This window comes from Pipra filicauda, unplaced genomic scaffold (assembly GCF_003945595.2).
Source record: "Pipra filicauda isolate LSUMZ 115617 unplaced genomic scaffold, ASM394559v2 scaffold219_size1829416_pilon, whole genome shotgun sequence".
Classification (NCBI taxonomy): Eukaryota; Metazoa; Chordata; class Aves; order Passeriformes; family Pipridae; genus Pipra; species Pipra filicauda.
Genome location: NW_024104331.1, coordinates 1,193,466 through 1,216,255, shown reverse-complemented (window position 1 = coordinate 1,216,255; position 22,790 = coordinate 1,193,466). Strand labels below are relative to the sequence as shown.

At 48.8% G+C, this 22,790-nt stretch overlaps 1 protein-coding gene and 1 long non-coding RNA gene across 2 annotated transcripts in view; one reads left to right on the top strand and one right to left on the bottom strand.

The window, feature by feature from the left end:
- Positions 1–1,740: 1,740 nt before the first annotated feature.
- On the bottom strand, positions 1,741–7,853 carry LOC120323242. Its single transcript, XR_005563540.1, has 4 exons — positions 7,728–7,853; positions 7,372–7,491; positions 3,657–3,841; positions 1,741–2,869 (listed from the first exon to the last, which is right to left on the bottom strand). It is a non-coding gene; the product is annotated as an uncharacterized LOC120323242 (long non-coding RNA).
- Positions 7,854–9,707: 1,854 nt separating this feature from the next.
- The window catches only part of CLIC4 (chloride intracellular channel 4), a 30,033-nt gene continuing 16,950 nt past the window's right edge, over positions 9,708–22,790 (top strand). The window contains exon 1 of the mRNA XM_027740154.2: positions 9,708–9,894. Within this exon, the coding sequence (XP_027595955.1) occupies positions 9,823–9,894 (72 nt within the window). The 5' untranslated portion in view covers positions 9,708–9,822. The remainder of the gene's footprint in view (positions 9,895–22,790) is intronic.

Sequence of the window (22,790 nt, the reverse complement as noted above, 5' to 3'; positions counted from 1 at the left end):
AAGGGAAAATTACATTGAGTGCATGATTGGCAAAACAAAATCAAGCACTTTTTTATTTATTTATTTTTAATCTGTTACAAGCCTGTGAATGAATCCTTCTATTATTTATGGGGGAGGATAAAGGGAGCCGTCCCTGTGGCTGCAGGAGGAGGCAGACTCTGCTTTCAGTTCAACTCTTCTTTCCAGACGAGGAAAGTGAACACCTCCCTGTTACCCAGGGCAGAAACAAGTGAAGGTAGTTGTGTGAAAATGGAGTAATTCATGTTTTGTGGGAGAACAGGACATTACCAGGAGGGGAGGATCTCCACAGGGACAGGGCTCGTGTCAGTGGTCTGTGGGTTCCCTGGGTTACCGCAGGGTAAATCTCTCTGCTGAAAAAAAGCCTTCCACCCTCCCCAGGGGCTGAGACTGTTTCAGCCCTGCATCCCAGCAGTTAAGTCACGCCAGGGTCTCCATCCTGCACTGGATCAGCTGAGGGAGCTGCTCTCCAGTGACAAGGCTTTGCTACATCCTCACCCGAAGGGCAGCATGTGCAGAGCACCTCGTCCCAAGGTCGGCGGCATTGCCAGTGGGGATTTGGCCCTTCTCCAGCTGCTGCTTCCTTCCTCCCTGCCCTCAGCCCAGCACAGCAGCGTGGAGACACTGCAGCAAACGTTAATCTAATTTCCTGCTCGGTGTCCTTTCTGGGTGATCTTTGCTGGGGGAGGAGGGGGATGAGCTGGGTCTGCTGACACTGCTGTGTAAAGCCAGGCAGCTCATGGGACCAGCCCCCTCCTGCCTCAGTGTCCCCAGCATTCCCCGGTGATGTCATGAAGATTCCTGTTGATAAAATGCTTGATGAAACTCATGTGATTCACATTGTGTTCTTTTGGCAGTTTAGGAGGAGAGTTTTGCTGCAGAGAGGCTGAGGAGCAGGAACCTGCCAGTACCACTGGGCTGTGCCAGGGATACCCCAGGGCTCTGGGATGAGTTTCCTCCTGTAAAGCTTTTCCTAATGTTCCTCGAGGCACCCAATGCTGGGTCCCCCATGGGCAGATCCCAAAACTGGATGAAGTTCTGACTTGGGGAGGGAAACAGAGGAGAGAAATGAATCTTTGCAGCTGGAGGGGTAAGAGCAAGTGGCAGAAGAAATGCCCTCCTGGCCAGGCCATTCACCCCCAAAAAAAGTGTGGGACAGGCCATGCCCAGGTCCTTTGCAGCTCCCTTTGCCCCACTCGGCCTGGCTTTGGCACCAGCTCTGCTGGGACCTTCCCCAGGTCCCTGAATGCCACTGTTGTGAGCCCTGCAGGTGCCCAGCTCTGACAGGGAAGGGCCCCCAGCTCCCTGGATTTTTGGGTAAGCCAAAATGATGCTGCAGGTTGAAATTCTCATGATCAGGCAACGATGCCCAGTCCTGCATCCTCTGAGCCCCACACTCCCACCTGCCCTGAAGGTGAACATCTGCTCTCCAGGTTATAAAAGCTCCACTTCCCCCTGTTGTAACCCCTGGATGGAGCCAAACCTCACACAGGTTTGCTGTGCCAGAAACAGGGACTTGTCCTGCTGGGCTGAAGTTGTGCAGGTTGAATCTCCCCCTGGATCGTGCCCATGGATGCAGAGCCTGGTGGATTCCGAGGTGCCAGGTGGGTGAGCAGCACGATGCCAAGGCAGATGGTGGGCACAGGGCTGCAGGGACCTTCCTGAACAAAGCAGGGGGGTTTGCCAGGATGCTCTGGGAGCCCCTGGGATGAGTCCCCTGAAACCAGCCCGATGTTCCTGGGCAGATCCCCCCATCCTCCTGGGAGAAGGGGATTTCTACCTTCTGCTAAGAGAGGATTTGGGTTTATCCTCTGGAGCTGCACATCCTGCTATTAATGAGCAGCCAGGGTATCATTTGAATTTAAATGACATCACAGATGCAGCTCTGCTAATTGCTCATTTGCTTATCCAGGGTAAGTGGTAAATCAGTAAAGGAAACCTGAATCACAGAAAGCTCTTGTGCAGCTCATTAGGATGGGTCTAGGAAAGTGTGTTAACCCCTTCCATGGCAATGCCTCCTTACTCCATTCATGGCTCCATTTCCATCCTGTTGCCCATCTTGCTGCAGGGATTAGCTGGGGAAATGATGCAGATCACCTAGAAATTCTGGGATTTGTGGCTGGGACAGAAGTGAAGGATTTAAAAGGGGAAAATCTCGGCAGTGTTGGTGCTCAGAGAGTTGCTGTGCAGAGCCTGGGTGGGTTTGCACAGCCCTTGTCCTGGGCTGGGCTGTGGGGCAGAGGGATGGCTCCAGTCCTCTGTTATCTGTTTGGTGTTGTGCCTAAACTTTTGGCTCTAAATGGCTCTTATCGTTACCTGGCAGGAGCCTGGAGAGTGTCTCGGAGTGATCATTGCACAGAAACGCCACTGGGGTAAAGAGGTGATAATTAAAATTGCAAAATCAAATACCCAGTGATCTGAAATACCAGAATTTCAGCCTGAGCAGGTAGAGCTTGTGCTGCAGATAACCAGGAAGGTGGGAAGATTTGGGAAATCTTTGGTCCTGCCCCGCAGGATTGTTGTTCTCCCCGTCTCCAGGGCACAAGTGGCTTCACTGAGGGCTGCAGCTGCTTTTTTAATGGGTGACTCAGGAGGTTTGGGCTCAGTTCTCCGTCCTGCTGTGGCCACACCAGGGCTTTGGGACGTCATTCCCTTGTCACTGCCGTGCTGCCTCAGGCTGTGAGGTTTGGAGAAGGTGGAGGAGTTTCTGTGCCCATGTTTGGAGGGCTGGAGCGCTGGACGTGCTGCTGCAATGCAAACAATTTTATCGGAGAGATTACTTCTAAATCCTGGTGGAACTGAGAAATCTTGGCTTCTTGTCCTGATCATGTTTCCTTTTCTTTCTCGGGTCCTTTGAAAAAAAAAAAAAAAAATCTGGCTCCTTCCCCTGTGAGTCAGATAGGAGGAGATAAACCCCTCATTCATCATGGCCCTGCTCGAGTCAGATCAGCGCTTACGCCACCAGTCCGGAGCAGGTTGGCTCAGGGAGGGGTGTTCACTTTGTTCCCTGTGATGAACATAATTCATCTTAGACGTGGACTTTGCCCAAAGAACCACCTGGAAAGCTCCAGGGAGCTGGGATGCCTCCTTGGTGGTGCACAGCTTGGGCACGAGGCCCCTCGGTGGAGGCGTGGGGCTGAGCTGGGGGAGCAGCAGCCTGGGAGGGACTCGTGTTTCTGCAGGAGTAATTCCACATTCCCACTCCAGGATCACACCTGGTGCTCCCTGAGCCCTCATCCATGGGCTTTGCCTGGGATTTAAAGCTTCCCTTGCAGGGCTCCAATAATCCTGCTGTCCTGATGCGATAAAAAGACAGTTAAAAAGCCCCATCAGTGTCTTGCTGCCTGCCAGGCCTCGAGGGGCAAAGGCACCCAGGGAGGTAATTTGGGGCCTTCAGTGGTTCTCAGAGCTGCCTAATCTGCAGAGGGATTTAGTGGGAGCTTGTCTGATGTTGCAGGCTCAGTGCTGGGAGCAGCCAGAGCCCGGGGAAAAGACGGGAGAGGCGGCTGCTGGAACAGCATCACACCACAAAGGGCTCCTGTGCCCAGGGCAGGAGGGTGTTCACCCGGTGTTCAGCCTCACACTCAGGTCTGAGGCTCAGAGCAGGGGGAGGAGGAGGGCAGGGAGGTTTTCCTTACCTGGGGCAGGACTCAAGTGACAGGGACTCATCTTCACCTGAGCTGTTGGCTTTGTTCTCTCCCTCCTCTTGCTGGTGTGAGGTAGCACCACACACCCTCATCAGCTGCCCGTGTTTGGGAGCCCCTCAGGAGCAGAAAACAGCCCCCTCCTCTCCTCAAAGGCTTCTGCCACGCTTGAAGCTTTGCTGTGGAGCCAAGAACGTGAGCAGTGAGAAGAAAACGTGGTTGGTATTTCTGAAGGTGAGAGTCTTGCCATAAATTGGGATGGGTTATCAGGTGCCTACACTGATAGAATCCGAGAATCATGGAACAGTTTGGGATGGAAGGGACCTTAAAGCCCATCTCGTTCTGACCCCCTGCCATGGGCAGGGACACCTTCCACCTGACCAGGTCGCTCAGAGTCCCATCCTTGGACACTTCCAGGGATGGGGCAGCCACAGTTTCTCTGGGCAACCTGTGGCAGGGCCTCCCCACCCTCACAGGGAAGAATTTTTTCTTAATATCCGTGGGTTTGGATAGAGCCAGTCTGGGGATAAAGAGATTTGGGTGTTGGATTTGGGGTTTTGTGTTGGTTTTTTTTGTCTCTGATGTTGCCCTGCACCCTGCAGAGCTGATACACCATCTCAGTGTCATTCCTGTAATTGGAGTGATCCCCTGCAGATCCATTTATGGGGGATGAAAGCTGGGAAGGAGCTGGTGCTTCCCCTGCCTGTGCACACACAAAGGAACCCCAGGACACAGAGGCTGTGCTGCCTTTGCACCCTGGGATCGGACAGAACCTGCAGACCATCAAACCCCCACATCAAACAGCGTCTCCTCCACTGAAGCTTCGTGACAGAAGCCAGTCCATGGTGTTGAAACCCAGCTGGGATCTAATGGACTGAGTTCATTAGGGCTCCCAGCAACTTCCAGGCTTTTCAGATGGTGGAAATTCAGCAGGAAACCTCGCTGGTGGCATTTGATTGCTGCACTTCAGGGTGGCGTGGCTGATTTAACCACTTAATGAACCAGAGCCAGGCAAGCCTGGCATTGTCATTTTGGGAGAAGCAGATTGTGTAGGGGTTTTTTTTTCTAAGCAAAATCACCTTATCAGTCCAGGTGTTTGAATCACCTGGAGACAAACCTTAAAAGAAAACAACCAATGCCTTAATTTATTTACTTTCAGGCAACTTCTATACATAGAGGTGGGGAAATAGAGATTTTAATCAGGCACGGGAAACTTTTTTTTCTTTTTTTTTTTTCCCCCAAATAACTTTTCAAACCAGAACTACACTGAATTTTGGGTTTTTCTTGAAGGAACTTCTTGTTCATGTGCATCTGCACAGTGATGCAGGGACACCTTCCACCTGACCAGGTCGCTCAGAGCCCCATCCTTGGACACTTCCAGGGATGGGGCAGCCACAGTTTCTCTGGGCAACCTGTGGCAGGGCCTCCCCACCCTCACAGGGGAGAATGTTTTCCTGTTTTGGGGATGTGTCCCAGGGAGGTTTCCCAGCACCCAGACTCGGCTCCCAGCTCCCTTCACAGCAGCTGAGGCTCCAATTCTGCCTCTTGGTCCTTTCCAGGTCGCTTTTTATGAAAGGGAGAAGCCAAAACCTTTGTTTGCTGGTGCTCACAGCGGAGAACAGGCCGGTGTCTGGATTTGGAAAGTAGGGCAGTGAGAATCCCCGGCGAGGCGAGCAGAGCCTGGCAACAGCCTCCTGCTGAAAGGGCAGAGTGGGGCATTCAGTCCCTCCTGTTGTCTGGGTGGCCCTGAGAGCCAAGTTCCCTTTGCCCTTCCTTGGATGCCACCTCCAAACACAGGGAGGTGACGGGCAGCGAAACTTCCCCAGGGTTCCAGCGGCACTGAAGGGAGCGAGGTGAAAGCTCTGCCTCTGTCAGCATTCCCACAAACCTGCCCCTACGGTGCCTCCGTGGAGAGGACCCAAGGCAGCAGACCCAAACCTACAGACAATGCCTGCTTTGTCCACCTCCCTTCTCCTCGGGCGCCGTGAGATGCTGAGTCCAAACATTTAACCACAAAATGCATTAATTACCGTCCAGCTCCCCGGGGTAAGGCCCATATGCCAGTAACCAGGGAAAGGGGGAAAAAAAAAAAGGCATGGAAAGCACATTGATTGTTAAATGACTCGGACTGCAATTACTGCCACTAAAAGTTCTTGATGAACAGTTCCTAGAAACATTCAGTTCTCCAGCCCCTGTGCTTGGAGCGGCGTTAACTTGGACCGTGCAAAAGAGGAGCGACCCAGAAATTGTGGGATGAAGGCAACTTCCCACATAACGGCATGGGATGTGTCCTCTGCTCCTGTAATTCTGCCTCAACCCACAGCAGAGAGCTGTTTTCCACGGGGTTTTTTCACCCGTGGCAGATGTCAGGTCCGATGGAACACGGTGTGTCCTCAGCTGCTCACTCCAGCTCCTGAGCCTGCAGCTAATGCTGGAGTTTGGCATCTGCCCCGGATGGAAATGAGCTACCCAGGGACAGCTGCTTGGGAATTACAGCAAACTGCAAACAGTCTGACACCAGCAGAAGTTTGATTTCCCCCACGCTGCCTGTAAATCTGGCGGGCTCACACCTCCCCAGCAGCTCCAAACCCAAACTCTGCTCAGAGCAGGGTAAGAAAACAGGAAGGAGCAATGACAGAGTGGCCAAGGTGGCAGGGGATGGATGGAGCCGAAATCCCGCTCGGTGCCTGGATGGGGGAAGGAAATGGGAGCTCGTGGAGTTGCTCTGCTAAGGGGGCACCCCCTCAGCAGAGCCACTGGGACATTGGGACACTGGGACATTGGGACACGCCGTCCCCGGGCCTGCGGTCGCTGCCCTTCCGCTGGAAGTCTCCAGGGAAGGACTTTGCAGCATCCCAGCCCAGGATCCCGAATTAGCATTGGAATGAGAGTGCTGGTATTTTTAAACCCGGGTGTGTCATTCCTGCCTTCCTCTTAATAGGTGTCCGTGGGCAGGTTCTTCTCAGAGCCTCATCCAGCGCTGCTTTAAGGAGCTCTGATGAACCCCAGAGTCAGGACAGGCTCTCACTTCCAGCTGGCACGGGATGGTCTGTGCCTTTCCAAACTTCCTCAGCACCTTTCTTCTCAAAGCTCTTTCATTATGCTTAAAAGCCAGGATGTTCATACTGTGTTCCCACTGACCTGTGTGCTGAGCTCCTCCAGTGCCTGAAAAATTCCCTCTAGAAATGAAATCCCATTTTTGAGCCCCCGGGGTCAATGTGGCAGCGAATTCCACCCCTGGAACAGCGAGGGCCAGGGCAGGAGAACGCCTGCTTTGATATCTTTAACATCTGATGCCTCCACTTTCAAAAGCACTTGGAAAGTCTGAGATGGAAAATCGCTGCAGAAAGGCCAAAAGTGCTGGAGAAGTGAAACAATAATAATGTTGTTTTGCTGCTCTGCCAAATGGAAATGAACCTCCTCAATGCAGCATGAAATAATATCGAGGGAGTGACCCACTGAGCACAGGTAGGGGGCCAGAATTGCTTTGTTCCGACTCCCTGGCTTGGTGCAAATTTAGCTTTGAGTAAGTCACTTAACTTTCCTGACTCATTCCTCACCACTGTTAAGGTGGGTGATACTCATTCCCCTCTGGGTTGTTAGGAGGACTGGTGGTTTGTTATGTAAAGCTTGGACAAATTAAGTCTAAGTATTATCAAAAGAAAAAAAAAATAAACCTTCCAGAATAGTATAAGCAGTGATTACTGACCTGGGAAAGAATCGAGAGCTTTCAGTGTTCAGAACTGTTCTGGGCATCGTTAGGGGGTTCCTTTGAATGGGGACTGTGAGGGGTTTGATAGGTGGCAGCTAGAAACCAGGCAAATGTCATCTAAAAGTGAAATAATTGAAAAGATATTAAACAAGAGCCAAGGCTGGTGCAGCGGGGTATAAACGAAATAAGCTATTAGCTGCTCTGCAAGAGAACAGCATGGGAGCGCTTTTGTTAGAGGAGAAATGCAGCGGTGGTGAGGGAAAAACAGCCCTGGCAGCTCCTTTGTAGGGCTGGTGAAACACAAAAAGGCCCCGAGCACCTCACAGACCTCAAATTTGTTGCTCTACACCCACCTTTATGGGCGCCGTGGGAGAGCTGTTTCTTTGTGCTGAACCACTGCCTTTTCACGGGGAGGTGGGTCTGTGCTTCGGGGAGGCTGTGAAAGGGTTTAAACTTTTACAAAAGCCTGTGATTTTAAAACTTCTGGTGGAGGAGGAGGGCGAAGCAGAGAGGAAGGCTGTGGTGAGGAGTACCTGGCTCAGTGTTCCTTATCCTGGAAAAAGGACTCAGCTCCTGCCCTTCCCACCAGACAGAGGGTACAGCTTTCCCTGCCACGTGCTGCAATAGCCTCGCAATAAAAGCCCCTCATTAAACCAGTTCCTGAGGCTACTGGGGGCATTTGGCCCAGCTGGTGCAAATTTCTTAGCCTGCCATGCAGCAACGTGAATGGAAAGCCCAAGATTGATGGATGAATGGATTGAATGTTTCTGGACAATCCCATTTAAGGGAAATTTTTTTCCCTCCCTTCCATCCCACCCACGTTCCAAGGAAGGTGGGGGTGCCCTTTGTGGTACAGGCTGCAATTAATTAATGGGCAATTATGGAGGGAGGTTCCTGGCACGGTCCTGCCGTGCTCCCACATCACTTTGGTTACAGTGACACGCCGATTTCCAGCTTAGGCTGTCCCACCCCGTGAATCAGCTGAGATTCCTTGGACTCTGGAAAACAAACAGAAACGAATATTCCACTGGCTCCTGGGGAGCCGAGGCTGTACAGGAGCTGCAGGAACGGGAATGAAAAGGACTTTGTCACATCGGTGGCCCAGTCCTATCAGCTGCGGAGAGGGGCCGACAGCAGTTTTTCCTGCTCCAGATGAATTCAAGGGCATTCAAAGCTGATATTTGCGTAAAGACATCCGGTTATGCAGAACCGAGGGCAGAAAAACGCCCTGGAGAGTAGGAGGTTTTGTTATTACCAGCGAATCCTCCGTTGGTAACCATTCCATCCGGAGCCGTTCCTGGCTGCAGGGATGGATTTGGGTACAAATTACAGGGATGGTTCATCCCAGCGCTGCGTCTCCAAGTCACCGCGGGGGATCCCACAGCCCCGTCCTGCCCTGGGAACGGCTCTGCCCAGACGTTCAGGTGCAGCTGAGCTCAGACTATTAAAAACAGAGTCTGGGCTCCCGGAAAAAAAAAAAAAAAAAAGGAAGGACTGGGAGCGAGGGTGGAGGTGCCGGGGAATAAAAGCCGCTCTGTTCCCGCGGCCCGGGCTCCGCGAGGCGCGAAGCCGCATGGGGAAAATGTGATCCCAGGCCGTGCTATTTTGGTGAAAAGACTGGGGGGGGGGGAAAAAAAAAGCTCGGTTTCGTTTCATCCCGATGTTTCGCCCAGTTCTCCCGCACTGATTTTCTATCCGGCTCCTCAGCCCCTGACCTTAATAGCGAGGGAAAAACCAGGCTGGAAACTCTGCTGCCTCTTGGAATGGATTTTCCCCGCAGCCAGGAAAGCAGCTGTTTGTGCTGCTCTGGCGTGGCGGGTCCATGAGTGGGGGAGTCTCTACATTTTACAGTTTTCCCTGAGGGGGAGGTGGGCTGAGGCGACGGTGGGGACACACACACACACACACACAGACCCCGACCACCTCCCCGGCGCGGGCAGCGGCACCGCCAGGGCCGCTCCCAGACGTGAGGTCATCGGGCACCGCCGGGGGCGTCCCGAGCTGACAGGGAGGTGTCCCCGCCGCTATGAGGGGGAACAGTGGGGACCCCACGTCCCAAAGGGGAACCCCCGGCCCTGAGGGGACTCTGCGCCCGCCATGGCCGGCGGCGCCCCCTCAGCGCTGCCCCCTCGGCGGGGCCACGCCCCTTTCGTACAACCACGCCCCTCACGAGGAGGTCACGCCCCTTTCAGGGAGGTCACGCCCCTTCAGCCCAGCCGGCCCAACTGCGCTCCCTTAGGGAGGCCCCGCCCCCTCGGGGAGGCCCCGCCCACCCTCGCGCGGCCCCGGCGGGCTCCGGGCGCGGGGCGGGGCCGCCCTCAGTCGCGCGCAGGGCGGGCGAGGGGAGCGGAGCGGCGTCGCTGTCCCGGCTGTGGCAGCAGCAGCGGCGGCGGCGGCGGGCGAGGCTAAGGCGGGGCGGCGGCTGCAGGAGCGGCAGCGGCGGAGGAGATGGCGCTCTCCGTGCCGGTCAACGGGCTGAAGGAGAGCGACAAGGAGCCCGTCATCGAGCTCTTCGTCAAGGTACGGCCAAGGGAAGGGAAGGAGCGGAGGGGAGGATTGGGGGGGGGGGGGTCCCGTGTGGGCGCCGGGCGCGCGCGCGCTCCGACCGTTGGGCTCCGCCGCCCCCCCTCCCCTCACCCCGCCGCTCTCCCGCCCGGGGCGCTCCCAGTCCCCTCACGGCTTTCTAGGGACCCTCCGCCCGGCGCCCCCCTCTGAGCACCCCCCGAGGGCGCGGGGCTCCCCTGAGGTGCGGGGCGGCCGCGCACAAAAGCGGGGAGCGAGCGAGGGAGAGAGAGAGGGAAGGAGGGAAGGAGGGCGTGTGCCCGGCGCCGGGAGCGGGGTGCGGGAGCCGCGGCTGAGTCAGTGCGCGCAGATGGAGCGGGCGATAGCGCGGACCCGGCGGAGGGGGGTGGGGGGGGAAAAGTCACTCCGGGAAAAAAAGTGTTGTGCGTTTTGCTGGAAGATTCTTTGCCCGGCCCGCGCGTGGCAGGACCGCGGGCAGCGGCGGAGGGGGAGCGACAACCTCAGCTCGCCACAAAAGCATCGCCCCCCGCGGGGTCGTCGCCCGGCATTGTGTGCCCGGAACGCGGCGGAAAGGGGGCAAAACCAGCGAGTTACTGCTCGCTCCCCGCCTAAGAAAGTCTGCTTCTGTGTCGGAAACCGACCGCCAGTTTTTTATCCGAACCAGAAGAATGAGCATGTGTTGTACTGCCCTTATCTGGCAGAGATACCATATGGTATCTCCACATGTTTTGCATTCATTTGTTGCTGTATGATGCAATATTTTGCATCCTCCGGGGCTCTGGTGATGCAGCATCTTACTTTTGACTTCGTATCAAAAGTGCACAGAGTAATTGGTGTTAATCTTCTCTTTTCTGTGCTTAAACGCCCTTTAATGAAAAGCCTCTGTAGAAAAGTATTTAAATTCTTCGGGTGAAGTTTCTTTCTGTTGCAGTGAGAAAATCGGAGATCTCTTCATCTGAGATCTTGGGAATTGCTTTGTATGAAAGCCACGATGACAAACATGGAAATTTCCAGCAGATTAGGTAGAGCTTTGAAAATAAATTATTCAATATAGATTTTATTTATGCTCTAAAAGCGTCGAATTTTTCCCCCTTTCATAGTTTTGAATAGTGTCAAGAGGCAGTAATGGGACCAAGGGAAAGCAGTGAAGGATTCTAGACCTGATTTTAGTCAGAATATTTAGGCTCTTAGTGTAGAGGTTAGAACTTACAACTCCATCAATTAAGTTACAGATTACTTTGCATTATTTATAGCAGTGCTGCTTTAATATAACATGTCAACTTATCTGTCCTAAAGTTTGCTGGCTGATTTTTTTCTTACTTACTTAGAGCAGTGATTGATGGCAGAAGGATTTGGGGGCAGGGGAAATAACCTTTGTGGGTGTGTTTAAAGAGAATATTTCATGCATGAGGAGTGGCATGGAAGAAGTTGTAAAAATAGTTGTGAGAAAGATGTGTTCATTCTGATTTAATCTGGACCAATAAAGGTTGAGACTGTATGAAAGGGGATAATCAGTGACATTTTTCTGTCCCTCTCACTTCTTTATTGGCATGGGTTTAAGAAGGCTAAATTTGGGATTGTCAGCGAGTTGTTTCTCCCTCAAGGAAACCTTTTCCCAGTGACTGCTGCACACTGTCTGCCTTTAGGATGAAGTTCAGGTTAAAAAAAGAAGTTATTCTTGTCTGCCCTCATGATGTTCAGGTAAAGATTATTTCCCTGTAAAATCCTTCAGAGGAAGAACAACCCCCCCCGCCCCAGCAGACAGACCAAAATAGTTGTTTCACCTGGGTGTTGTTGCCTGTCCCACACCTTATTGAAGCTGTTAAGCATTATCAGGGTAGTGTTTTTGTAAAGCCTATAAAAGTCTTGTTTTCTGACTCATTTAGATGGTCACCTCAGCAAATGCAAGCAGAATATGGTTCTTGAATGGAATGTCTATAGAGGGGAGCACTAGATTTTGATTTAGTCATTTTTTCCCCTGTAAATGAGGAGCTCGGTGTCTGCTGCAGTTTTTCACCTGGTTGTGGCTGCAATGTAGAAAAAAAAAACAAATCTGAATTTACCGAGTGTTTCTCGACGTGGCCGATCACTTTTCAGGCAGTGTCTGGGCTCTCGGCTCTCCCTGTGCGCTGTTGGGCAGCGAGGCTCTTCAGGCAGAGGTAGTGGAAAGGCTCCTGGACCAAAATCGAGCTCTCTGCCAAACGCCCGCGGCCCAAGGGCGGTAACTGTATGACCTGAGCACAAAGGATTGTAGCAGCCCAGACTGAGATGAAACAAAGGTACGGATTAAAGCTTGAGAAACAAACCTGTGAAGCAGGAGAGAACGGGTTTGGCTCCGAGCCCAAGACGTTGGGTTTGAACCTCATTAAATTGTGATCAGTAACAAAATAGGACGGGCACAGCATGGGGAGGAGCACACACATGGCTGGGGTTCAGTTATGAAGAACTACGTGGGGCTGTTTGTCACCAGCAAAGCGATTTTTTTTTTTTTTCCTCCAAAGACACTGTATCAATCTGCTGTTACTTGTATTTTCGTAGCCTGTGATGGTAACTACCCTCAGAATTAGGGTGCTTAGGTAGGAAAATATGTTACAGCGCTGAAAGCGAGGTGATTGATCTGTTCCTTGGCCTCACAATGAGTAGTTTCAGCAGTTTTTCATTACAGAGCCGGTGGGCTGCCTGTGGTCTCTTTTAGACCAGCTGTAAATATTTTTCAAGTCTTTTCTCCTGAGAGCTGATTAGGAGAGACCAGTGATGTATCTGATTTCATTTAGTTTCCTTGTATGTCTCCATGTTTTATTCATGAGGGAGGCCCACTTCCATTGTCTAACAGGAATATTTTTCTCTGCCCTAGTGGCATTTCGGGGTAGTGAAGGCTGCATTGTGGTGAGTGTGCTCCCAGAAACTTGAGCGCTGTGATCTGAACACAGCTTGTGTAGGTCACTTGGAATAATAGCTGCAGTTTAGTTGACCATGTGTGGAATTTTATTGTAAATAAAAAGCGTGGTGGACTGACCTGGTCAAATAGAACAGGGAAGTCACAGGACAGAGTTACAAAACTCCTTGTGCAGCTCCTTCATGGGAGTGTGCAGAGGACACGGGGATGGAGCTGCTGAAAGCCCAGCCCTGGTGTTCTGGAGGGCAGTCAGGGACTGCATCCTCCTGTAACAGCGAGGTGAGGACACGCAGGGTCAGCGAGTTCAGTGTTAAAGGCAAAAAACAAGACTCAACAAACAAGGATTTCACAGTCTACTGGCACGAGATGGGTCAGAGTAGATGTAGGTAACTGTTGAGGAAGGTGCTCTCCTCTCCCCCGGGTGACCTGTGTATACTTGCAAATTAATTAGACCTCGGATTTCTGGCAGCTTTCAAAGATCATTGCGAAACTGGGCACCTGCTTTGAAAATCAGATAGTGTCTACTATTTGTTTACCTGTGAACTGTACTCTCAGGAGAAAAAAACCCTGCTATTTCACATTTCATAAATACCCCACTCTGAAACGCTCCCGGTGACTGTAAGAGAAGCTTGTCTGCATTTTTGTATATCTGAATTAAACAGAGATTTGGCAGGTGAACTGTTTGTCTTCCGGGACCTGGGTCTGTTTTGTTCAGCTCAGGAAGGGGATGTGTGGATCCTGCATCTCCAGCAGCAGCTGGATGGGAGCTCAGGGCTGGGCTTTGCCTGGATTCAGGTCTGCCTTTGTCTCACTCTGCTCATTCCCTTACGTAAGCTCTGATGTGTCAGTCTGGAGCCCTATAGCTGCTGTATGGTGGTTTATAACAAACCATCCCATGAGCTTGTTTGTCAGCAGGTTTCTTTCCCTTTTTTCACCTACAATGTAACTGTACAGTTTAAAGGCACGTTGATACAAGGAAATAACAGGACTGGAGACATGCAACATTGCTTCTCAGAGATAGCCTTGGCAGGGCTGTTGCTTGATAATCTTATTAGATAAGTCTCCTCCTTACGTAGCAGATCATCCTTTGGAGGGTTTGATGTAATAACCTCAGCACCTGAGAACCTCCTCAGCCTGCCTTTGATAAGTGTCTGGTATAGACAGCAAAGTCTTATTTCTTGTGAGCAAACACTGGGGTGTTGGAAAGGAGCCCTTTATAAACTGAGGGGTAACCATCTTGTATCCTGTGCTCAGTGGCCAGCAAACTGTATTCCTTTAAACTCTGCTTGGGGAAGTTCTCACAGCCACAAACATCCTTGGCTTTCTGATTGGAATCTGATTGCTCAGACAGAAACTGGTGCACTTGGTACAGCATTGTTAAAAGTACAGAGTTGGTCTCAAGTGTAAATGTTAATTTTTTTGCAAAACATTGGTATGGAAGCTTAAAGCCTGATAGCAATCATTTCCAAAGGGATTACACAGATGAGTTAGCTTTCCTTCAGTCAGGAATTGCTTCTGAGCACACTGCAGCAGTAATGGTTGTATTCCCTGGGATCCATCCTCCCCTTTCCAATGATTAACATCTACACAGCCCTGATTGTCAAGAGAACTTGTGTTTTACTTTGCAGCTGAAATCAGTCTTAAACACTTAGTGCACTTTTCCTCCTTTTCCCCTCAAAGGAGTCTGAAAGCTGTCTGAGTTGCCAAATTCCAGCTCCTGGCCCTTGGCAGGCCGTGGATCATCCTGGGCTGTGCAGTCATGGGCAGTGGTGCTTGTGAGTCACTCACTCCGTGCATTAGACAAGTACTCTGTGCCACAGATGCATTCTTGGAGCACAGATACTGCTGTAAAAGACAAATCTGTCCTCAGTTTTCCCAGCTGGGATTTCTCAGGGTGTGTATGGAAGGCTTGAAGGGGAAGGAACAGCCTGTGTGTCAGAGCACTTGGTGTGGGACAGACTTCAGGGCCTGGGTGCTGTGGGGGATCCGAGCCCTGTCCTGATGCTTTTGTGTGTCAGTCACTGACTGGGGGGGTGAGCAGGGAGGAATCCACAAAGCAGGGGAGACCTCACTGAACACCAGCATTCTTGGGAGAATGTAGGAAGAGAGTGAGAATCCTCCTAAAGAGAGCCTTGTCTGTAGGTAGAGATAGATGATTGTTGAGCAGTAACAGGGGGATATGAGGAACACTTACATAAACTGAGTTTCACTGGTAGGAAGTGGGTGGGAGGTCTGGGACAGTATTAGCATCCTAAGAAGTTAGTAATCATCACCCTCCCAGCCTGAAGTGACTCAGTGTCCCTGTCTACTCCTTCCCTGGTTATCCTGACCTCAGCTTGTGGGAGGAAAGGCAGTTCCTGATGTGAGCAGTAAGACTGTCTTCAGCTGGAATAGAGTGAGCAGAGAAGTGATTGGTTCTGGAGCTGGACTTGGGGATTTTTGAAGGCTGAGTTGTCCCTTACAGAAATCTGTGTTTGGAAGAATCTAATTTGGGAATTCCTTGAACTTCTAGCTAAACAGTAAGCTATGTACTCTGGGAAGTGACTTTTGAACTCTGAGGGTTGATTTTTAAAGGTGTTCATTAGCTAAAAGGGACAAGAAAAGCCCTGGACTGTTATTTTCTCACCAGTGTGTGTTCAGATTCTCTTTAAATGAGGCATTTATTGTGATGTGACAAACACAAGGCCTGCATGCTTTTATAGCAGTGCCTACACCAATTCCAAGTTCTGGCTGGGCTGGACATACCACTTAAAAATCCACAAGAACTGCTTTTAAGACTGGATAACTGTACTTGTCAGTAATTGGATTTGTTGCCTTTTCTTGGGAGTTGTTCTCTTTTTCCCTGTAACTGAGCAGTGGAATTCTCTAAAGCCTTAACTGGACAGCGTGGGAGAAAACAAGGTGGTTTTTGTTTGCCAGTGCAGACACTGAGTTTGTCTAAGACAACGAAATTTAATTAAGGTGGTGGTTGGTTGCAAATTGACGGTCCATGGAAAAATAATTTACATCTGTATTTGTCATCCATCTAATTTGATTTTTATCTTCAAAGTTCTTTGTAAATAACCCATAACAAACAGCTTATTGTCCTAATCAGGTTTGGGTTTTTTTCCTCCATATTCTTCAGTGTGGAATAATACAGTTTCATTCTTTTAAAAAGAGGTGCTAGGTGCTCATTTGTGGTATTAAGTGTTTGTGCATATTTTAATAGTTAGAACACCCAAACCCAGAATGATTGTCTTCATGGGAGTTTAAACAGAGGTTTATTTAGAATACTTTTCCCCTAGAAAAAGATAACACTTAATTTTTTTAAACTTGTTTTGAGTAGTTGGAGGTTTTAATTCAAGTCAAACACATTTGTGGCACAATCTGATTTTTAGGGCTCTGAATGCTGTGTTTGTTTATGCTGCAGTGAAAAACAAGCTAAACTCTATTAATTACAAATGTCTTTGTGTGCGAGTTCTCTGAGGGTTCAAACTTATTCCTTGTATTGTTGGGCAGACAAAGGGCAAGGAACTTACACGAGGAAAGGAAATGACTTCGTTCTGAACACTGAATGTCCATATTAGGTATAAACTAAATATAGGAGTGTAATCCAGGAGTGAAGTCATATCTGTATATTTTCATGGGAAGAGCTAATGGGATCAGTCAGAGCTACTGGAGCAGCTTCAGGCTCTTTTGGCTCTGTTGAAACGTTACTATTTTGGCTGGAGTTTGCCGCCCTGTACTTTGGGGAGCTGCTTTGCTGAAATAAAGGAAATAGTTCTTTACGTGGTTTTATCTAAAAATAAAATCAAAGCAAAGCATCAGTACATTTCTGTAGCCTTTCAGAGGGATGTATTAGCCACCCTGGTGAGCCAGGCTGTCCTGGAGCTTCAGGAGATAAGGCAAAATGTCCCAGAGGAGGAACAGCAGACTGGGATCCCATCTCCCAGGGGATGTGGAATTCGGGCAGGGAGGTGCCTTTCAGTCTCTGAGTTTCACGGTGCTTGTGCTGTAGAGGACCCTTCGCCCTGCAGCTGCTCTAAAGCAAAAATTCCAGCCCCAGTTTTGGTCTTTGATAACGTTTTTCCTTCCAGAGCTTCAGACCGTGCTGTTAGCAGGGAACAGGCTCAAAACTGCACTGATTTTTGAGGCGCTTTGGGGACTTTGGGCAGGTTCTTTGTTCCTTGGTGCACTCCTCTGTGGACGTTGCTGTTTGCAGTGGGGTTTGGAGGCAGTTGTGGTTTCTGTATTCCTGATTTTTACCAGCACATTGAAGCTCCCAGGTGGTGGCTTTTGGGCTGACATTTGGACTTGAAGCTCCTCTGGGCTCTCCTGCTCCTCTCTGCTCACCTTTGCTCTGTAAATTAGGTTATAAAATACCACAAACACAGGTCTTTGTTTTTCTGACCTGCAGAAGTGATGCAGATTCAAAGGTTTATTTGAAAAACTCTTAAATGCCAAAGATACAAATTTTAATTGTCTTCTGAGCCCCAGTGACAATGTTTGCAGTTCTTTGCTATAATTTTGGTGCTTTGTTATTTGGTGGGGGGTAGATTTTGAAGTAAGTCTCTTGGGCTGTAGCCAAAGCACACACTGTGCTTCATTAACAAATTTAAGAAGTCTGGGGAGAGAGAGAGAATCATGGTCATATAAAATGCCCATTCCAGGGTTATATGCTGGATACCCAAAAACAAGTTTCAGGCATTATAAAAGAAACCCTTAGTGCTGTATAGTTAATTGTCTGTCTCCAGTTCCCTGCTAGAATATGGCAAGAATGTGTCAAGCTGTTACACAGCAAATTTTAGTCAGTGTAGCCCTGTTGATCATTCAGAGATTTGTTACAACATGATCTCTCTGTTAAAGGGGCAGCAGAGTTGCCAGGCTTCTGCCACTGGGGAATAATTTAATTTTCCTGGGCCAGGTCAGGAAGTGTCCTGTGTGTGTCTGTCCTCAATAATCCCAGGGTTTTGTATTCATATCATTAAGCTCATTTCTCCACTGAAGGAAATGGGGGTTAGTATTTAATGCAGGTTTTGGTTCTGACTCTTTCTTCATCTGATTCTCCCAAAGGATGAACACGGGATAATTTCTGTTCTCCAAAGGACTAGAAGTGCTTAATTAATTAATTTCTGCTGAGTTGTGAACTTACTTTAATACATCATGGAGATCCCAGAGCTTTTCCCAAAAGCTTTTCAGTGAGAATTGGGTAGCAATGAACGAGAGTTGTAGGGAAGTGAGACAAGTCTGCTAATTATTTTGTCAGGAGCAGCATCACAGGGCTAAAAATACCATCATCCCAAAATGGGCAGTTGCTGTTCCAGTCAAATGTCTGACACAGTGGGGGCTTATCAGAAAGGTAAGAACTTAAGAGGCTGCTTGAATGGGCTGATAAACATTCCTTTCCCTGGTGTAATTGCCACATCTCAAGTACATGCAGGGACTTCAGTTAATTTTTCTTTTTAAGCTTGTTGAGTTTAAAGGAATTTCAGCTGATGTGGAACTTGGTGCACAAAGGTGATGGAGCTCCTGAGGGGACAGGGGCAACTCAGGTTGGTTTTCCCCAGAGTGGTGTTGATGTCAATCAGCTCATGGGAAATACAGACTAATTATCCTGGGCATTTTGTGTTTTAGGGAATTCCAGGTATAAGCACTGATCTTCTGCTTTTTTTCTCTATTTTTCCTGTTTTGCTTAAAGGCCTGGCTCTTGGAGGTAGCAGGGATGGCCTAAGCTGTTCAAGATTGTAACTCTTTAAATTTGGGGGGGTGTGTGTGTGGAGGCTGTGATTTGAGAATTTAAGTCTAACTTGATACAGTATTCCCTTTTAAAAGTCAAATAAAGGGGTTACACTGCTCAGTGGAGTTCATGTGAAGATAAGACTGAGAGATACAGGTGCTGGAAGCTTAATTTGGAGCTCTCTGAGGGCAGCTGTGCAGTTTGGAAGGGGATGTTCCCCCTCTTCCTGAAAGACATTTTCATGGTTTTAGATGGCACATAATGAGGGATTTGCTCATTTTGTCACTTTTTTTTTTTAATGAGAAAAGTTGCCTTTTTTCATAACAATATTGGGGAAACACATTGGAGTTCAGTTACAATGGCAGTAAGAGAACAAGATCACACAGAAAAGACACAGGAGTGGTGCCAGGGGCTCACCCACTGACAACACACCAGGAGCAAAGGTGATTTTGAAGTAACTGATATGAGGGGCCAAACTGCTGCCCTTTGAGGGGAGGGGAAAGGTGTTGGATGTTTTATTGAAAATCTTCTTAAGGTTGTGAAAGAATTACAGGAGTTAGCTTGCTTGTCAGAGACCTTAATAGTGTGAATAATCTTCTTAATGGGTGCTTAAATCTTATTTTGCTCTCAGACTGAATCTTTAGTGACTTTTTAACTTACTTTAGCAGTAAATGTGTAGAATAGGTCCCAAAGTGCTTAAGAAAAGCTGTGCTGTGGTATCAGCTGGAACATTGAGGGGAAAACAGCCTGAAGCTGTCTGGAGACTTGCCTTTGCTCCTGTCTCTTTTGAAGAGGTTGACATGGAGCTTTCAATGTGCCACGGGTTTTTCTCTATTAAGAACAATTTTTAGAGGAGAGTTGGTTCCTAAACATGACAAATGTCAGCTGTTAATGAGCACTTGGAACTGATGGAGTATGTTAGATATTGAACAGCTCTGCCAGGTGGGAATTCTAGTGGAAAGATGAGGTCAAGAAAAACAAACTCCAGGGGAAATATTGAAAATCTTCGTTATTCTGAGCTCTTCATGTGTGGACATTTTCCCTTTACCTTTACAAGGTGGTCCACACTCTTCAGCTGGGAGCCACCCCACAGCTCTGGGACACCATCCTGTTTGGCAAGGGCTGTGTAGTGGGTGGTTTCCAGGCCTTTTTCATTCACCTTTCACGTGCATGTGCTGACAGCAGCTCCCACTGGCTAATTATTAAAGCAAGAGGATGTTTTCACCACGTTTATGGAATGTTTATTGCTGGAACACTCCTTGGTGTGTCTGGTGGCAGAAGAACAAACATGCTGGCGGGAGTTGTCCAAGGTTGCTCTTGGGTTTGTGCTGGCAGGGCTGTCCTGTTGAGGTGTTTGGATAGCACAGAGCCTGAGATTATGTTTACTTCCATTAATTTATGCTTATGATACCTTTAAATTGTCTATTTTAATGTAGTTTTTCAGTGCTCTGTTTTACACTTACCAGGACAACTGAGTTAAAAAGGAAAATCCCACGGCTCAGGTTTCTGCACAGAATCTTTGCAGGTTGAGGTTGGAGTCAGTGTTCCTTGCTCACCATCAGTGCTATAAGGACAACAAAAATGAGTGTTTTAAGTTCCTGTCTGTGCTGCTGCTACTGCTTGTAGGTTTCCAGTACCAGTAATGAAAAGTTTGATCTGTGTTACACATGCCACAAAAGTCCTTCTGATACTCTGAATCTTTTGCAGGATGTGGGTTTGGGGTTCTGACCTTTCCTGGTTCTGTTTATCAGGCCAGGAAACTCCTTGAAGCTGTCAGCAGTGTCAGGCCCGTTTGCTGTACTGTGCCACTCCTGGGTGTGGAAGTGTCCCTTCCCTGCTCGATGTGCCTGGTGGCACAAGGAACCTCTCAGGGGGAAAGGCTTTCCCATGGGAGTTGTGGCACCAGCTGTGCCCCGTCCTGGAGGGGCAGAGGGTGAGCTGAGAGGGAAGGTGAGTGACAGGCAGAAGTGTGGGCTTGTCATCCCTCGGGATAAAGCTGGTTGGACCGGATTTAGTGGCATCACCGTTCAGGGCCTGAGTCTCCCTTGCTCCCTGACCTGTTCCTGCTGTGAAAACACAAACCAGCTCCTTCCTCAAACCACAGACCTGAGAGGGTGAGCAGGGATTGAACACCGTGTGCTGCAGACCCTCCTGTGCTCCTGGTCTCTCCCCTCGCTGCCTTGTCACCTGTTTTATTCTTTGACTGATGCTTCATCAGTGTTTGGGACACTGGAACCCTCTCAGAGATGGTTTGGTTTGCAGGGGGAATGTTTGCACAGAACATCCCAGAGCTCATCCATCCCCAGCTGGAACAGCAGCTCCCTAGGGAGGTGTTTGATTGCTGTGCCATCAAACACTGGCACATCCTTCCATGGGTGTCACTCTTTACATCTTATCTGAAAACCCCTCAATGAGCAGCACAGAATCCTGTTTATTCAGCTTGGCAGAGCCTGCAAGGATTTGGACAGACAGTACCAGCCCCTTTGCAGTATTTCATGTGTGGAACATCAAACCACTCCTTTCTGTATTCTCTAGTCCTTTATCTCAGGAGTTTTGAATTGCTGCAGGTTTTGCACTTGAATCACTTTGTTACCTTAAACCATTTCCTCTCAAAACAGTAATCCTTATAGGATTATTATTAATTACTCAGTTTTTGAATGAGCTTACTGCTCATTAAACATGCAAGGCTGATTGTTATCTGCTGGTTTGAGGCCATGGGTTTGCATCACTCTGGTTTGCTCATGCAGTTTTCTCAGCAGATTTTTTTTTTATTATTGTTAAAACTGAGGCATATTTCAAGATTTTTGAGTTCTAAATATGAATATCCCCTCTCATTTAGTTGTCTGTTCCCCAGTCTGTTTATTAGTGGAACATTATTCTTCTAGACTTTGCAGAGGGCAGATTTCTTAGCTGGGGGAGTGGGGACTTCCTTGGTGGGGTAATCAAATGGCTCCAGTAGTTGTCTCTGGTGAAAAGCATTCTATGAGATACATCTAAAATGTTTGGTTTTTTTTCCCCTTTTCATCCAGACTTTATTTTTTACCACTTCTTGTGTGACAGTTCTGGGAGAGATTCCCTTGATAGTTTTGGATAAATGAGGAAATGGTCTTGAAGTGCTCTGCCCTTTTGTTTTATTTTCCTTACATTGCTCTGTATTACATTGCTCACAGATGCACTTTGACTTTACTATTGTTTCTGCAGTCACTTGATCCAGTTTGGGAAACTTTTAGAGGGTGCCTTTTCCCTTGTTGCTCTTTGGAACAGTTTTGCAGGCCCTTGAGACCGAAGATGTCTGAATTCTGGTTTGCTCTCGAGGCTCTCAGCTCTGTACAGCACAGTGAGGGCTTGGTGTCCCTTTGTGGTTCTTTGCTTGTCTGTTTTTCTTGTTAGTCTTCCATAAACTCCAGCACCACCTTGGTAAAGTAAATCCAGGCAGGTTCTTGTGTTAGGAGTCAGGTTCATTTTTATGCAGCTGCAAAGACAAACATTTCACAATATAAAGGGATTTTTTTTTTTCCTTCACTTAGCTTGTTTAGCCACTTAAACGGATGTATTTTTACTTGTACTCTCTGGGGGTTTGTTTTTTGGGTTTTTTTTTTTGGAAAAACAATCTCTTTTGAATGAAATCACTGCTCCAGGGGAAGAGAAAGGGAGGAGGTGACTTCCTGGGCTGGATCAGCTCAGCTCAGACTTGCAGACAGTGGGATAAGTAGATTTTTTTCTGTTTTTTTCCCTTTCCCAGTCTCTGGCACTCTTCCCTGGGCTGAGCTGCCTGGCATTGGGAGTTGCCAGTAGTTTTACTGTGGCTGTGATAAACCAGGGTGACGTCTCAGTGAGCAGACTGGTTTGTTTTACTGCCTTGTAACTCTCTCCTTCTTATTGGAACTTACTTTCTTATTTAAGTTTCCTTAAAAAGCAGCTTTGTTTGTTTATCATGTGACACTGGGGGGTGAGTGCCCTGCTGTGTTTTTGCTCAGCTCCTTCTGTGCCACATTTTACAATTAAGGAGGTCAGGTTTGCACCCTTTTTGGAAGTTTTTTAATTCCAGGCAGCTTGTAGAGGGTAACACAGGAGGTAAAACGCCCTGTTTGCTTCCTGTGGGATGTGTGGCACTTTCTTCTGTCTGATCCTAATCCCTACTGGTGAAAACCTGGCAGAGAAACACAGAGACATGATGAAGTTCTTGAGTGTATATCCTTCAGTGGGCAGTGGCAGAACTGAAAAATTAGCCTAATTGTGGGCAGGTTGGCATGATTTAGTGATCGAGATTTTTAGACTGGT